This window comes from Anguilla anguilla, chromosome 1 (assembly GCF_013347855.1).
Source record: "Anguilla anguilla isolate fAngAng1 chromosome 1, fAngAng1.pri, whole genome shotgun sequence".
NCBI classification, from domain to species: Eukaryota; Metazoa; Chordata; class Actinopteri; order Anguilliformes; family Anguillidae; genus Anguilla; species Anguilla anguilla.
In genome coordinates this window covers 50,383,170-50,402,227 of record NC_049201.1, presented here as the reverse complement: position 1 = coordinate 50,402,227, position 19,058 = coordinate 50,383,170, and the positions used below count along the sequence as shown (strand labels likewise).

General features: G+C 38.5%; 1 protein-coding gene across 1 annotated transcript; it reads left to right on the top strand.

Annotated features, from left to right (window-relative positions):
- Window positions 1–4,115: 4,115 nt before the first annotated feature.
- gdf6a (growth differentiation factor 6a) lies at window positions 4,116–12,572 on the top strand. The gene is made up of 2 exons (XM_035412002.1): window positions 4,116–4,552; window positions 10,061–12,572. Exons 1-2 carry the CDS (start codon window positions 4,204–4,206, stop codon window positions 10,948–10,950), a joined length of 1,239 nt encoding a protein of 412 aa, XP_035267893.1. The 5' UTR covers window positions 4,116–4,203; the 3' UTR covers window positions 10,951–12,572.
- Window positions 12,573–19,058: the final 6,486 nt, after the last annotated feature.

Below are 19,058 nucleotides of genomic sequence, written 5' to 3'. Positions count from 1 at the left end.
ATAGTTGCTCTTCTGTTTTTCCTTACGTATCACACTAATGTTGTTTGATGGAGAATTTCCCACTGAGCTTTGAGGCTTTAGTCTACATGCTAATTCATTAAATTATTTGTCATAGGTCTGTGTGTAACACAGTCTAAGTGTGACACAAAAACCAAGATGCTGAATATCTGATCTGATCTGAATAGAATAGACTGATCTGGTAGGTGGTTAGAAAATGATCTGAAATATAAGTTAATCATAAAGTAATGACTTGTCTTTCTGTGTTGCATTGGTGACCAAGGGTTAAGGACAAGGTGATCCACCCGCCCTCTGCTGGTAGAAACATAGTGGTACGCGAGAACCGTGCCCGTGTGTGTAAGCCTGGCCTAAAAGATTACATGCATGTAAATGAGTTCGTAATAATTTACTCATTTTAGGCAGTATGAATGCATAGCGTGTAGAAACTAAATGACTGTTCGCCAGTCAAAATAAATAAATAAGTGAATTAATAAATAAATAAATAAATAAATAAATAAACTATTTCTGCTGTTATTCATTTTTGAATCATTAATTTCTGTAAAATATGTTTATATGTGAAATACATGTGCGTCGTAAAACTGTTTTTCTAGTTGGTATGCCCTTTTCACACTTTGGGCCCCTGTCCCTCACAAGTTTTCTGCATGGCCCTGTTTTAAACATTAAAGGCGATCGCTTCAGTTGTTGACCACACTTAGTGAATAGAAGGTCCAGAGCTAAAGAAAGATTAACTATACTTTTAACCTCTTATTAGAGTATATAATTATTTTAAAAATGATACATTTCAGCAATTTTTATTTCCAAATATTTACATCATCGTTTTTTATGGACCTCCTGGCTTTGAGTAACCTAACCTGTAGAACACAACGCAGAACGTTTTTAAAATTATAAAAACTAGCCACCCTGTGTTCAGATGCCCAGTAGGCCAACAGTCACGATATCCAGCGAAGTTTTTTCACGACAATCATTAAATCATTTCTTCTACTTTTGTCTGTGAACGTAGAAAATGGTAACTAACACGGGACGGAATACAATGCTAAATTTTGTGCATTTGTTACAAAGTGTAATGCTTGAAAATCTAAGATTGGGTGTAATTGACGGGTGATCAACAATCCAAAATACAACCTTAAATAGGACTTAAGATGAACTCAACGATTTTCTTTACTATAAATGATTTTTGTAGTTTTCACAGCAGTATTACTGTATAATGAGCAAATTCTTACTATAAAACCTGTATATATGTATGTAGCTGTAGATCTTTAAAGCATTCTAGTACAAATTTCACATGAAGACCTACGTATCCAACTTAATCCAACAAGACACACATTTGACACAGGAGACCCTCGTAACATCTATTTTCGCACTACTGGAGAGATTTCTCATTGTCAAAATCACGTAAGTAGCCTGTTCAGCCATTTTTTACTTTTGACAAAGTACTTTCATTTGTAACTGTAATTGAAGCATCACTGAATTATCATGGACAAGTTTTAATCACAGCAACTTGTATAATATTTGTAGATACAGTGACGTTTTTTATGTAGGTTGGTTTTATTTTGTCTTGATGGTCACGTTGCCCTGCTATCTTACATTGGTGTTGGGGCAGCACAATGGTGCAGTGGATGTCCCAGGTTCAAATCTTGTGTGGGATTTCTGTGTGGAGTTTCCTGGGTTCACATATTCTTCCCTGGCCAGTCCAAAGACATACAGTTTAGGCTAAATGGAGACTCTAAAGTGCCCCCCCACCCCTCACAACTACAGTACCCATCCCACAGTAAATATATAGTGTTAATATATATTATAGCAACTTCCAAGGACAGTAATTGCTGCCTACAAGTTACTGTAAAATTTACGACATTCCTATCACAGTGTATATACAGTAGGCTATTACAGGTCTTTCTGTATTTATTTTTTTGCTAATGGGTGTTTCAAGTCCTTTGTCAAAGGGTTTCTGGTGTTTTCATGGGCCAGGGAATCGTTTAATATTTTTCTTATTTGATTTTTAAAATTTTCCTCTGGATTAGGCCTACACTGTTCACTACATGGTATATTATTTTGATTTGTTTTGAAGGGATGGTTCCCTCTCCAAGAACAATGTAAAGATTTATATTGACACCCGGCTAGCTCTTTAATAACCTCGCTTCAAAAAAGTCACTCCTGTGCTTTTTAAACTCTGTTTGCCTTGTGATCCCACCTTAATTGATAAAAAATAATTATTTTCAATAGCACGGAGCACTTTATCCGACAAATATTAAACTCATATCGGCTCTCCAGGAATATTGGCTTTCTATGCACTACCTGCAAACTGTTTGGGTATTAAAGCAAACAAAACTAGTGTTCACTTCATAATTATTACTAAATAAGAATTAACTGGTGATTGAGCCTGAACAGTACTAAGGTACGTCTAAACGTCATGGCACCTGTGAGGGACTGCCGAATGTTGCCCATTCATTTCCTGTTCTAAATAATGTTTGATCTTATCACCAAAGGAAGACCTTGTCTTTGTTATACCCTGTAAACACAACAATTGGTTAATAAGTGATCCATATAGGCCTATCCTGTTTTAGCATCTTATCAGTGGCTGAAGATGTTTAGTCTCGACCTCTGTAGGGCATATAGACTATAATTGAAAGATTTTTCGTCACATTATTTGCAATGCGTAGCATTTTTTTAAATCCTAAATGAATTCTTTACGTGGTTATGTCCACAAATAGATGTACCAACGTGCTTTGTCGAATATGTATTTCTCAAGGGTGGTTTGCGTTAAATAGACCTAGTTACCCTATTTAGTAATTAGTGCCATCTCTAATTTCTATGTGTTCCGTATTGTTAAGAAAAGTAGATGTGAATGCGAAATCTGCTAGGCTGCTTGCTGCCGTCGTCGCGTTACAGCGTGCCTTTTTGTGGCAAATCCGCTTGAGGGCAGTATAAGCCGTTAAAATTAAACGATTTTTGCGGCACAGTACCATAGCTAACTTAATCTCGAGGCCGGTAGTTATTTGTTTTATTTTATTTTATTTTATTTTTTGGTTACGATCTATTTATAATAAGAAGTAGCTTCAATATAGTCGCATAGGTCTCATGAACAGAATGTAACTGCTGTGCTCATATTAGTCTCTGAGGAAGTCTTATATCTCAGGTGTCTTATAAATCATATATATATTTCAGTTAGGGAACGCGTGCAGGCTATTTTTGTCATATAAAGTCATACGGTGGGTTGAAAGTTGAAAGTTAATTAACAAAGATAGACAGAAAGAACTGAACACAACATACATTTACAAAGATCAACATGATGGAACATACATACATACATGCATACATGCACACACATACATATTTAAACACTTATGTGGCTGTTTTGGAACTGCAAAGGGTAAACATTATGCGAACACTATAAAAAAGAGGAAAGTTCACAAAAAGATGACCTTGAAGTCGACGGACTTAACAGAACAAAGTTATTTTACTGAGCAAACAAATGACTTGCAGCTCATATTACATCCAGACACTTGAAGTGACATTAGCCTATCTAGGCCTGTTTCGACAATGCGCAGCATGTTATAGCTTAATAAAGCAATGGAAATTGTTCCGTCCCCTTCTAAAATGCTATGCATTTAATGGGCCTCTGAGCTACCATTTACAGGCTATTTTGCACCAGGGCCAGAATGCATGTGAAGATTTTTAGGGACCTGTGCTCTACGTCATTTTCTTTTTTAATTGTTTCAACAAATAAACTGCATATCATAAAACTTATTTACTGGCAGTAATGCATTGTGATTAGTTAAGTCAACTGACCATGCAGTTCATCAGTTCTTTCATTCCTTCATTTAGAATTATTTCCAGTACAAAACCGGCAGTAGGCCAGCATAACCAGTCTTGCTGAATATACCATCCTTTTGTCGAATTTGCAAGGCATTCTTTGGTGATGCTTTCTCTGGAGCAGGGAAACATTGTTCGATGTCCGTTTTCAGAAGTGGACTGAAAGAACAGAGAAAAGTTCTCCAATAAATAGGTCCCACAGGAGCGTATGCGAGTGGGCGTGTCTCTGTTGATGCAGCCGCCGCTGCTCTCCGCATTAGTGGAGAGAGCGCACTTTTCTGGTGGACGAAAAGTCTAGCTCTGGCCACTGTCTTCCTTCGAGCGATTATACCGGCTTCACTGTGGATCTTAAAATTATTTTGGGACAATACTACTATGGATGTATTTCGGGCAGTAGCCTTCTACCTGCTATTTATCTTTCTGTGGGATTTACCGTGTTTCCAGTCAGCTGCTATTTTCTCCCCCTCAGTCTCCAGGAGGAATAAGGGAACCAGGATCCTACATGATGGACAGAAGCCCCCAAAATTCCTTAAAGAAATCTTCGCATCCTCCTCGAGCCAAAGTTATCATCAGGATGAGTTCAAAGACGCAATTGTGCCACACGATTACATGCTCTCCATTTACAGGACGTACTCTGCCGCTGAAAAACTGGGGCTAAACGCAAGTTTGTTCCGGGCGTCCAAATCTGCGAATACCATTACAAGTTTTGTGGACAGAGGAAAAGGTTGGTCAAAAATAATGATAATTTATCATTGTAAGTTGCGCTGAAATCGCCCATACACAATTTAATAGACAGCAGAGGTGAAAGGGTACTTCAACGTGTATTATTCTTTCACACCAAACGGGTCTTTAAAGGAAAAGTTGTTGGTTGAATCTGAGACAGTCGACAGTCTTTATTGCGCACTGACACAGGTAGGCTATCCTAGTGCTTAATTAGTTTACAGCTGTAGGGGTGGGAATGAAACGACGGGTTAACGTAGCAATATTTTAACATATACAAATATATATCGCTGATATATATGACATGTTCGTTAGTATATTTTCATGAAATCATTAGAATATAATATTGTATTAGTTTCTCAGCTTGACATGTTGAACTGGACCCTTTTCTGCAATGTGAACGAAACATTCAGTTTTGTTAGGCTATATCGTATACAGCTTTTTTTAAACTCCAGGGACATACTGAAAAACAATCCGCATTTGCGACACATACAGAGTTAAATTGGCCTCTACTTGCATTGACCTGCAAGTAGCCCGACAATTAAACACTAGTTGAAACGCTTTCCAGATCAAGGCTGTAAATCATTTTCGCCCTCATCGCGTGAGGAGATCGAACCTGCTCCTATCAACCTGACCGTCTCAGTTCATAAAGGTGCGACAGGCGTTGTTCTTCCCAGCAGAGTTAATTAACAGTCGAATCACATTGAACAATTAGGCCACTTCGATATACTTCAACTTTTGAAAGCCATATTTAGTCTCTTGTGTATAATTTTGGAATAGTTTACTCCTGTTTAATCAGGTTCACGAAAAGCATAAATGAATGATAGGCTATGAAAACATTACAGATAACACGGGACAGTGACGCATTTTAACGACCATAATAAACGTAATGTTTGTATTCCTATAAAATAGGAAATAGGGGCCTACTTTGTTAACTTGCCTAAGCATTCCGATGTAGAAAGGGAATATAGCTACAAAATGGTCACATTTCAAATGCTAGACTTATAAAACCAGTAGCCTACAATTAACAGGTAGGCTATAGTATAAAAACTATTGGCGGGGGTGTCATTCAGGAGAGTGTGGTGGTTATGGTTACCTAGCAGTTTAACTGACTGATTTGATAAAATAATCGGGCTAACAATGAAAAGCAAACGCAAACAAACAAAATACACAGACAAGAAGGAGGGCATGTGAGCTGAGTTTACCTTGGTCGGGAAATAAAAGCTATCATTTAACTTCATTGGAATTCTCTCCCGTCAGAAAATAGAACTTAGACTTTAAGCAGTGAATTCTGAACGGGTTTGATTAAAAAAGCCTCACTTTCTCTTCTGATTTTGATTTGATGTGTCACTGGCTATGACCTCTTGCTGGACCTTCTGAGGGTTGCTTAGCATCGAACCGCTGATTGGAGTATTTGAACTCAGTGATCTAATTGAGTGTTCATGTCATAACATATCAAACACTGTCTATTCTCCCATAATGAACTAGCTCAGCCAATGGCACATCACCAAAATAAAAATTAAAGAAAACTTCAGTTCCTATGAAGTAGTTACTACCCACCTCTCTGCATGACCGCCACTTAATTGTGGAAAATAATTTTTCTTCCGTTCGTTTTGCTCAATACGTCTTCTGTCAAAGTTTGTCCAAGCTCATGTGTTGAAAGTTCATTTCTATAAAGAGTATTTCTCACATCACAATGTGTCACTTTTCCCGTTTCCCGTTTTTTGACTTTTGTAGGCCAAATTAAAACTTTAAACTCATGATAATCCGCACATACTAAAGTAAAATAAATAAATAAATAAATAAATGGACGACAGTTTTATGTAGGCCTGTATACGCAGCTTTCCCAAAAGAGTCGTCGTTGGTGGGGATGGCTTTTGTTTAAACTTCACGCTCTTTAAAAACAAACCCATTCAATTTATAGATGTTATCAAGCTGTTTCCACCCAACACATCTTTAAGAAAAATAAACACTTTCCCTCATACTGAAGCAGGAAATTCTTGATGCAAAATAGATCAGAAAACTTAATAGATTTAGGTTCGTTACGGTCGCAAGATCAGACAAGAACTAGCTGAATGTATGAAAATTACTTTTGGCACTTGAAGTAACTCATTAAAACGCAGATGGTGCTTGCTGGCCTCGGGAGCCTCAGTATTACTCTCTCTCTTTCTCCCCCCCCCCCCCCCCTCTCTCTCCCCCCTCCCCCTCTCTCTGCCTCTCTTTCTCTCTCTGTCTTTCTCTCTGAAACACCCCCCCCCCCCCCCCCCCCCCTCTCTCTCGCTAACAGACACACAAACACACAGACACACACACACATATTTTACGGACACACTTGTTTACAGAATATATTTTCCATTAAACATAAAAGAGCAAAGAAAGAAAAAAATATGGTTATACCCATACTGTAACACGCGGAGTTTCAGACTAAATGTCATTGTGATGAGGGTCTGTAATAAAACAGCTGTCGATTAAACATCATTTGGAGACAAAAGAAATATCTGAAGTTCACAATGTTTACACTGCAAATGATAGGCTAAATGTTTCAACCCTGAAAAACAGATCTATTATTTTAAAAATCGCCGCTAAACAACGTTTGCCTTTATAACATGCCCTAATCAAAATCCATAAATTAAATTTTGATATTATGCAAAATATGGCATTCATTTGGCATAATCTTTCATTTATTTGGCATAATCAGTAAGAGCACATTAGTTCTGGGAATGTTATCTCTGGCTGACGGGAAATGAAATATAAGCAGGAAAGTATTCTAATGGGTAAGGAGGGGATTCCTAACTGTTAATTATTTGGTGACCTTGTATTCGATTTGTTCGAGCTCTTATAAACCTCTAACGCAGACCAGACGCGCAAAGCAACCGAAACAAACACACGGTTTCAATTTACTTTTATTATTAAACTTCGTCCGGTTCATCTGCAGAAAAAAAAATACATTAGTAGCTCACAAACAACCGTTTTTTCTTGGATAATTGGCTACATTAATTTACTCGCAGTGTAGTTTAATTATCGAAATAGTAATATGTGTTTGTGTTAAAACGTATTTTCAGCGTCCCTAGCCTAGTGTATTAAATTCAACTCTAGAGTCATATCGAAAAAATGCTAATACAGTGAAACAAGACGCAGTAGATTCGGTTAATTGAGATTAATGGACTTAATTATTTACTGAAACCGCTTCGTTTCATATGAATCCATTTGTCATTTTATTTCTCAAAAACGTGATTTCAGTCTTCAGTCTGTTTTAAACACGTGCGAAAACGAAATTACTGGAAACTCCTGGGATAGTGTCTGGATGCTTAAACAGTTTAAAAATACGTTTAGAGCTCTTCAGTTTGAAATGTGGAGTTGTATTCACGTTAGCATTCTGTGATATATGTAGCATACAAACTATATTGATAAAAAGTGCAATATAATCTCTCGATTTTGTTAAGATGTAACTTTTAGATGTTAATACACGGCTCAGTATCCATTGGTAATGGCCACCTTTGAAATAGACTATAAAATTATTCTGGAAATTGTATCTATGCATATGTAGTCTAGAAGGGCAGAATTATAAATTCACGTTTGTACATAGCCAATAGGCTCGATTTATAGATTTTTAAAATGTGCAAAATTCATTGGATGAGTGCGGTCTTTGCCATCATATTGGGGCACTTGTGTCCACCTCCGTTTCACAGTTATATCTTTTTGGATAATTTGCTTTTTCAAAAAGTAGGCCTAGTGGGGACAGTTGTGGGAGGCGTATAATGTCAGACAGTAAAGCAAAATAGTACATGACTGCTGTTTATTCTAGTACACAGTCACTTAAGTTTGTTGATTTAATCTAAATTCCTTATAGAGACAATAAAGAGAAAATACGGATACAGGTTAAATACAGGTTAAAAATAATGCATGCCTGCACACGTATTTAGATGTATTATTCTAATAATTATATAAGAATGAATGAGAAACACAGTTTTAAAACAAGGGGTTTTGGAGCAGAGGGGATTTGGGTACATTGATCTGAGGCTTTTTAATCATAGGCTGTGCAAGAAACTCCATAACACTTTAGTGAAGTGTATCAGAAATCAGTTTGCCATCTTATTGTGAACTTTTCAGTTAAATGAAAAACGCACAGTAGCCTATAAAATGCGTTCAGTGATAACCATAGTTTGCATTCGTTTCTCGTTGCTTGGTGGGATGTGTAAGTTTTGTGCCTTTCAGAAACTCAACCTCAACTCCGTCAATTCAAAAACCAAAAGGAACTGTACATAATCCGTTTGTATCCATTAATAGCATTGATGTTTTGCTTTAATGTGTCATGTAATCGCTACGGTATGGTTCTCATTAGATAAAATGTCTCGAGGTATATTGTTCAAATTAATATTCAACCTCCCAAATTATACTTCATGCCACATTGTTAGAAGTGTAACATTACCCTCTATTGTGATGAATGGAAAAATGGTTACATTTTTTAACATTGAAATATATGCATGTTTTATTTATTTGTGAGTTTCAAAGCTGTCTAAAAGTTATTCATAATTATGAGTGTGTGAGGTATTTCTTATAGTTTTGTAAGATAAAAAAGCCTACTTTCCTAATCATTATTGGCTTATCCAATAGTTTTGCACAGGGTTACTATGATAACCAACACAGCAATTTCACCTGTAGGTGTTTTGAAGTAATCATCTATAATTAGATCATTAGTCTCATTTTGATTTGTTATTTTGAATACTTTTTATATACTTTTTATTTGGCACAATGGCCTAATCCACAGTGACTTCAAATAGCTCGCACCTTACATATTTTACCCAATTGCACAGGAACCATTTACAAAAATGTCAAATTTGCAACACAGCCCTAAGCGTGTATTCAACCCATGACCTAACAATCCAAAATTCATTGCAATAAGCTCTACATATAATAATTATTATTATTATTACAATTATTAGTAGTAGTAGTAGTGTTGGCAGCAGTAGTAGGAGGAGTAGCAGTATGTTATTTCTGTGGTTATTGTTACATTTTCATACCCTGAGGAGAGCATAATTACAACAAACAAATCCCATCTATACAAAATCAAAGAATGAACATACCATAAGTATAACACCAATGAGGAGTATGCAGCAGCATATTTCAGTGAGATGTGACTAAAGGCCTTTTCATTTTCCCATGATGACATTTATTTAAATAGCTTCACTTGCTAATGAACCCATGGAAACAGATATGACTGTTGCAATTAAACAGCATAACAATAATATACAGTAAAGTTTTCTGTGTTAAATCAACTCTTACTGAGTACATATAGTCCCAGGTGGAATAATAATAATAATAATAATAATAATAATCTGATATTCATGCTTGCAAATCAGAATTTGGCGCACTGTAATCTCTGTGTGGTTAATGGAAACAAGAAGACAAACAAATCGGACTGTGCTGTCAGAGCGTGACCCCACCCCCACTCCCTTCTGAACACTGTACATCCTAAGTGAATCTGACTGCAATTATTTCTTTTATCTTGCAGACGATCTCTTGCACTCTCCTTTGCGAAGACAAAAGTATCTGTTTGATGTCTCAACCCTTTCAGACAAAGAGGAGCTGGTGGGAGCTGAATTAAGGATATTTAGAAAAGTGCCCGGGGATTTCCAAGCGTCTCAGACAGGTCTCTATGGCATTCAATTACTCTCCTGTCGATCAGAGCGGCTACTGGATTCTAAATCTCTTGATCTCCAGGATTCTAGAAAACCAGGATGGGAGGTTTTGGATGTGTGGGAAATGTTTAAAAATCGCCATCATTCTGCACTGGGGAGCCAGCTTTGTGTCCAGCTCAGGGCTACTCATGGTAAATCAGAAACGGAAATAGACTTAAAACGTCTTGGATTTGACAGAAACAGCCGTCACCAGCAAGAGAAGGCTATTTTGGTGGTATTTACAAGGTCCAGAAAGAGGGAGAACCTATTTAATGAGATGAAAGAGAAGATAAAGTCTCGTGGCTTGCGAAAAACTGAGGATGAAGGAGGTCTTCACTTCAAAGCCAGACGCAGACGTAGGACTGTGTTAAACAACCGGCACGGGAAGAGACACGGTAAAAAATCAAAATCGAGATGCAGCAAAAAAGCCCTTCATGTTAATTTTAAAGAACTTGGTTGGGACAACTGGATCATTGCTCCTTTGGATTATGAGGCCTATCATTGTGAGGGCGTGTGCGACTTCCCCCTGAGATCGCACTTAGAACCAACAAACCACGCCATCATTCAAACTCTCATGAATTCAATGGATCCCAATAGCACGCCTCCGAGCTGTTGCGTTCCTACGAAACTTAGTCCCGTTAGCATTCTTTATATTGACTCCGGCAATAACGTTGTGTATAAACAATATGAGGACATGGTCGTGGAACAATGCGGCTGCAGGTAGCATTTTTCTTTCAAATTATTAGGATCTGTGTTTGATTCCATAAACGCAAAACAAACGCTATGGGCCGGTTCAGTGTGAAGAAGCCGTGTCATTTCGTGTCTGAAGGCAGGACTTGCGTTTTGCCACACCACGTGTGCCTCATTAATATTCAAAAGGGATCTCTACATAGAATGCATTATTTGTAATATTGAAACATATTTATTCTGTCAATTTAAGCTCGTTTAACTCTTACATAATAGCCGTAACATTATCGAATTATGTAGGCCTATGTATAATTACTAGTTTAAAGTCATTCAAGTTCAATCGGTCATCTCATGACAGCAAGCAATTTATTTATTTTAAAGATAGATGGTTTCAGATAGATGAGTAGGCTCTACGGTCTTGCTAGGCTACGGTACGGTTCAATATGTCACTAAACTTCTACTGGCAGGTCACCGCTTCCAGTTTACATACCATAATGCAGGATCTGATGCGAAGAACACCATTCTAGCCACGTAGTGCTTGTTAATGTCTGGACAATGGGGAATTTCGTTGCGCCATTCTTTGCCTACGACAGAATGCGCCGACAGGCACCTGTTCAAACGAAGGCCCTCGGAGCTTAGGAAGAAACACCGTTCCAGTTCCTTCCGCGGTCATGCACTTGGAGACCCGACTGAACCGGCTGACTGAAAGTTGCTAGAGTCCAATAAGGCTGATGATGCCGCATCACATGCCTTCATATTATCGACAGGCCTTTACTGTCCCTTTGAAAGGTGAATGTAACTACCAAACATAAAGTGAGACATGATTAGAAAGTTATACGGCTGAATCCCCCTCCCCGCACGCGCACACTGCTTCCCGGCCCTGTAAGTGCGAAAACCAAACTACAGCTGCGAAAGACTTTGGGTAGCTACAGGACTAAATGAAAACTATTGGAAATGTAGAAGAGCAGCGTGGTTTTGGAAAACAAACTTGACATTAAATTTCTTGTTGTGTCTGAACATCATAATTATGCGAAGACATGGCGAAAAAGGCCAGTGGGATCTCATTGTTGCATCATAAAAGCACACGGAAAAACCTGAAGCCTCAATGATTTGTTGACTTTGGTACAACGTCTGCATCTTTACGTACGCACTTCTGCGACAACTGTCCATATCCACGTTGTAAGGTGGAAAGGTCTTCCGAGAGAACTCCACTGTTAGAGACTCGCATGCGAGATATTTAATATGCACATTAGCTTTGAATGCACTGCTGTTCATAATTTGAGCTGTAAATATGTGTATATTTAAACTTTGCAAGTGCAACAATGATGAAATGACCAACCACATTTCTTATTAATGTATATACCTTTATATGCACTCAAATTGTTATAATTTCTATTCTATAATTATTATTTTATTATTTGTGCTGTACAGTTTCATGATAATCATGTATTTCCTACGATGATAAGATTAATTTAAATGTATTCAATCTTCTGTACTGAGGGTGGAAACAAGATTAATGTCTACCTCATAGTTATATAGGCTCTAAGTTCTGAGGTGCATTCAAGTAGAGTGTAAAGTTCTTTTTAATTATATATTTTAACGGATAATATTCCGCACTATTACTGTACCAATAAAACGGAAAATGCACCCTTTCGTGTACTTCTGATGGCTTGATCTCAGTTCTTTCCATGAAGTAAGCTATCAAACGAGAGGACACGATTCTAGTTGAAAAGTGTTTCAGTCATATGTTGATGCAAATCTACTCAAAGTATATAATTCATAATGGTTAATCGATATTAATATTTTGTATTATATTCTAGGCTATATCTTGTTATATTTTGCAAACAAGTAGCCTACAGTTTTGTAGTGTCTTGCATTGGTGGTAAATGATAAAAGATGAAAGTGATTTGTCTTTTAATATAAATGTTTCAGTCTCTATATCACAAAAAGCTAATGTGTATAGGCTATACCATTATCGGTGTATGGTAGGCTACGAATTCTTATTTAATTAAAATCAGATCCTGGTGAATGAGCCATACTGCGTTTAGCATTAACTGTGTCTAAATTGCAATTTAATTGGAAAGGAAGTGTTGGCTTTTATTTATTTTCTGGTCTGCTAGAATGGATGTCACAGGACATTTATTAGTGGTTTTTTTTTTTCATAAATGAACGACTGTGGCCTCCAATTAGGCCTATGTGAAAACGGCTCTTGTTAATAGGCATATTAACAGTGTTAATAAAAAATGATCACCGCTTGCTTACGGTTATAGAACTTTGCAATAATATTGAGCGTGCAATATTGATTTGTACAATCTGATCAATTCCACACGTGTTTTTCATGAGATGTTTGCGTTGTTGATGATGATGTTCTGAAAAGATGCAGGCCTTTCATTGCAACATTTTGTTTAGCTGTGAAATGCATGGTTCATTCAGAACACCGGCAGACTTCTCATTTCTGAACATGTCATATCTTGGCTGCGTGTAGAATAGCAGAATGCACACATATGGGATGCAGGCTAATGCAAAGGTAGAAAGGCTCCATTCAGCATGCGCATATAGACATGATCCACGGTATATTCTGAAGGGCTTTTCTGTTGGCTGGTGACGTTTACTTAACACTGTAATGTTTCTCAATTTGAGATGAAAAGACTTGAAAATGATTGTTTCCATGTAGGCTATCAGCCATGGCCTGGTCATCATTATAGTTCTGCTTTGAAAGGTTATTGAATGTCCAGATTTCATTACAGTATCATGCTAATCCACACATGTTACTCGAACAGTGGACAATACTTTGGCAGCAGTACACATGATTGATACAATTCATTTTAGCATGGCTGTGTTTTCTCTGCAATAATAGAAATGCATTTCTAGTGGGGGCATTCAATGAAATCACAAAGGCACTTTGTCTTTCACAGTGAAAACGAATTTAAGCAACTTTCTTTCTAAATTCTTTCCAAAAAAATAAATAATTTCAACACACATTTATAGTTTTTATAAATTTCAGTAATGGCAAAACTAGGATTAGACACAAAGCACACATAAGATAATGTGTGCTTCATGTCTAATCCTAAATCTGAAGTTATATGCTCAAACAGTAAGATTAAATTCTGTCCTATATTTGTTGTGATTTTAGGTGTAATATAATTTTAGGTCTCTGTTTAATCTAAGCACAATGGACTTTTTGATTAACTATGAGTGATACATTTACAAAAAAAATGTTTATTTCTTTCGTATACATTTCTTGTTCTTTTAGAGTTTGCTGAATTCACATGTAAACAATGTTTAAAATTTTTAACTCAAAGTTGTAGACAAAGTCCATTGTAGTTCAACCTAAAGGATGCCTTTGGCTGTTTCCTCCTTTTAATTTTATATGCCATAAGTAAACAAAATGTGTTACATGTAAAGTGCTATTTTTTGCTACCTACACAACATTATCAGTCGATCAGTCCAAATCTACTCAAAGAGATTTTTTTGAACAACAAATGAATTCCAAATTATCTTTGCAAAGATAATTTACTGGTAGATTACATCTGGCCATATAAATCTGAAGAGACAAGGGGGGGTGAGGGACCCTGGGAGGGCATTCCTTTATATGAGGAGAATACACCCCAATGGCAAATGGCAATGCCTGTATATAATGTTCATGAATCATGATACTAATAAGATGTGGCCTGAATTCAGGAAGGTCTCAAATTCTTCTGATTAGAGCATTGTGTTTATGGAAAGCTATACACTTGTGGTTGGATCTCTTGCCCTTGTAGGTACTTTGTCTCCACATACATGTTTATTGAAGGCCTGTATTGATTCTTCAACAAATACTCTACAATGGAAGTCATTCTGGGGTCACCAGTACAGTGCATTGCTAACATGATCACCAGGTCCCTTTTTCACTTGTGGTCATAAGTTTAAAAGATGATTCTCATTTGTACAATTGTGATTAAAAGTTGAAGTTGGGCAGGTTTCCTCAGATTTCTGGCCCTGACCTCTAGCAACAGATCTCGAGTGTTGCAGCATTATTAGAGACACACTCATTTCTCTGGCCTCTAATCCATCAACCCAGATCAGACCCCCGACCCCCATTCCACCCCCCCCCCCCCCAAACACACACACAGACACACACATACACACATTATGGCACTCCAGCAAAACCAGCTCTTCTTCTTTATAAACCTGCTCTGTCATTCTCACATTCTAGAGTGGGACCAAAACAAAGGCAAAGAGGATCCAGCTCTTTGACCCCCCCCCCCCCCCCCAACTCCCACCCCATATCTCTTGGTGCATTTATCAGCACTGATCATTAACTGCTTTGTCTGGTTTTCATCCTTAAAGGTGAGTCATATGGATGATACCCCCTTCCCTTCCATCTTATTACATCTGTGTCTTAGTTATAATTGAGATTCAATGTTCCCCTTGGACTCACTTTTTCGCCCAGTGTGGTCATTTGCACCTTAATGTCATCTTAGAACTGAGGAACCTCATGTGTGGCTTTGAGAGAACTGAGTTTATTTGAGTTGTGTGTGTGTGTGTGTGTGTGTGTCTGTGCGTGCGTGTGTGTGTGTGTGTGTGTGTGTGTAAGACAACTTACATTTAGCCACCATTTTGGCTATGGCACGAGACAGAGGCTTTCTGAGGAAATTTTTAGAATGTATTATACAAATACTTCTGACACCTCACATCTGTAGGCCACATTGCCTCCACAAAATGCCGTTAAACCTCAAATTCTGGTGCATGGAGTCTGTTGTACACAGTCAGGATTTCAAATGTATTTCCAAGTACAGTGCAGGCAAGTTTCCAATATCTAATGAAAACAGAACATGACTCTGGGGAGGACCGAAATGGTCCTTTTCGTTTTTTATCATTGTTGCCCTTATCAACTGCTGTTGCAAAATAAATACAATATTTGAACTATGCCAATTTTACTTGGTAAACTTAAATCATTTGTCAGCAAATATCAAAAAGATGTGGGTGTTGCAGTAACAATAAAATTATGTATATCTGTGTTAACGAGCTTCTTTATAACCATACGTCTGACCCTATTCGACTTGTGAGTGATTTATCTGAAGATGTCTGTGTCTGAAGATATCTGTGTCTGAAGATGTCTGTGTAATGAATGCAAGCACCTTGCCAGGTTACACTGACAGAATCTCCTACCTGAGGCTGGTGTGAATAGCAGCACCAATGAATAATTCATTCAAAACCTTTTTTTCCCCATCAGAGCTACTTAGTTATAGTGCTGCCTTTCAGGTGTTCTTTCTCCTCATATTTTTAAGTGATGTTGGGTGCCAGACCTTGGACCCAGGTGGGCTCCTTGCCCATTCCCTGTGCTTAACACCAGCCTGACCTCCATGCAGGCCCATACAAGGTGTTTTCCAACTTGGGGGAAAAGGCCTGCAGCCCCAGAGAGACTTAAGCAGGCCCAAGCACTCAATCTGGGCAAGAAGGAACAGACAACACAACTTCTCCTATTTTATGTAAACATATATATCCTTAGGTTTCTATTACAAGCTGACACTCCGGGGCTGAAATATTTTACATTTTCCCCTTCTCGAGTGTGCACTTCGAGGCACGTGCGGTCAAACACACACATTGACAATATTTACTCTGGGCCTTTTTTTCAGCTGGATGATGAAAATGAAGTGGGGGGAAAGTTAGATGGGTGGGGGTAGGGTCAGCGTGCACCTTATTAGGGATGGGGTGAGGTGGGTGTCGGGATGGGGCGACGGTGGTGTGTGTACAGGGGCAGCAGAAGGTGGGGGTGGGGATGGGGCAGGACAGAAGGGCAGTGGTGCACACAGATGGGTGGACGGGAGAGGAGAGGAGCAGCAGATGCCTGGACTGACCCCGATTGCCGGGCAGGTTTGAGCCGCAAACGGCCAGACAAAGGCAGGGGAGGATCCCAACGTTAAGTACACTTGCTGGTGCCGTAAAGCCAGGGGTCAGGCTGTCGGGCTTCTCTTACCAAGCTCATTTTTTGCTGCTGTTTCCGAAGACCGGGTGCCTTAAAAGGTGCACATCCAACGGAGAAGAGAAGATGGTGGGCACCACAAGGTTTGACGTGGAGATGAAGGAGGCCAACCGACAGAGCAGCGTGAACTTTTTTTGTGTTGTCGCTGCTTTCCCCCTGTCTCCACATACACCGTCACCAGGCAACATGAGAGGGTAAGCTATAAAAAGAGGTGGTTGCCCTTGGCAGCTGCTCAGTAAAACAGACAGGATGGAGAGGCAATAGCATAACAAAAGGTAGGGATGTTCTCTCTAATGGGGCATCTGCTGGCCTCTCTTTCTCTGGCCTTGCGGAAGCTTTCAGGCCACCACTGGTTGCTTCCCGGCTGTTCTCGCCTTCCCATTGGCCAGGCCAGGGCACCACATTCTCTCTTTTCCTAGATAATCACATTAAAGGGCCCCTTGGGTTGTTCTCAGAAAAAAGGGCAATACTTCATTTGACAGTTACAGCTTGGAATCTAATGGGAGTTTAAGGTTAATTTTTAAATTCTTACAAAGGATTATTTGGAAATGAAACTCAGGGATAGTGTTGGGTTCAATGCACATGGTTGGTCAGGCTGATTTTGGTCTGTATCAGACATCAGTTAGACAGACATGACAACTGGTATTCATGCCTGTATTTAATTTTTCATTTTTGCACTTTTAATTTTTTGAAAGAGAAAGGGGTTTTCAGGGCCATGCTCTTTGTTTTCTGTCCAGATCAATGCCCCTGACAGAGAAATGTATGTTTTGACCTCCACAACACAGTGAATTATTTAATAACTTTGAATTAACTGAAATTCAGATGTAGCCATTATGGTTTATTTTAGCAAGACAAGGCTTATAATATTATCATAGTCATTTGAAGTGTGTGTGTGTGTGTGTGTGTGTCTGTACATGTTCAAGTGTGTGCATGTGTGAGTGTATTTGTGCATGTGCGCATTCATAATTGATGCCAAATTGCTTGGTAGCTTTGACAATGCAGATGTTGGACAGTAAGGCTAGGACCTGACCTCCCTTTAATTTACATCTGTGATGACAAGTGAGGGGGGAATGCTTTCAGCTGCTTTGTACCCCCAAGGAATTAATTCTAAGCATTTTACATCTCTTCATGATTAAAAATATATGCCGATGTGTTGCCTCTGAACCCAACATAACAATCAACAATTCACTGTGGCATACTGCAACCAATCATAAAATTGATGACTGTTGTACATGTATAAAAGTATATAAATGTATATATATATATACAGTTGACATACATATAATACAATATAACAAGACCTTCAATTGTGAATTATTACATGAGCGCTTTCTGCCTTATTGTATGCAAAGGCTTTTCCTTATAAACAGCAGAAGGAAACAACATTATTGATCCTCATGGTACATTAATCGTAAACTGCCACAGATTATTTGTCTTTAATTTGAGCCATACTATGGTTGACCTCAATTACGCTTATTACAAGGTGCGGGAGATGTGACCAGGGGTTTCAGGGCAGCCAGATATTAATAATGTAATATCAGATCAGATGAGCCATCTATTATCGAAGGCAAACTTGGGTTAGAAAAAAGGAAAAGAAGAACAGATTGTGTTTCACACTCGCAAAGGCACCATGACTATGCCACAGCGGTAAGTTGTGATTCTGATGAAGAGCCTAGGCATACCATTATTGATTCTCTCACAAAAGAGCACCACGCTTGTCCTGCCCCTTCACAGTAAAGATCCTATCAAGGATGGTGGCAGACGAAACAGGTACAGATGTTCTATGTGGAATCTTTTTTTATTTTTAATTTATTTTTCTTTAACAAGAGAACGATGAGTGTGATTTAGGTCTTCTTTTCATGCATCCCAAAAAACCAGCAGGAAGGCCCTCAGCAGGCAAGAAATGCCAGATGTGCCACCTCAGCTTCTGCCTGGGTGTTGGCCGGCAAGATGCTTGTGAGATGCCATGTACAGGCAAATTGGTGTGGGAGGGTGTCGATGAATGATGTAATTGCTTGTCTAAATTTACAAGTTGGACAGGTGTAAATCAGTGGAATTGGCAGTGTTCAATGCTTCACAAATTAGTCGCTTTTTAAAATTGAGGATGTCATGCTTGGCAATGACAGATTTGTCCATAGTTGATGGAATCAAAATACTTGAGTACTTGAGTGTTCTGAGAA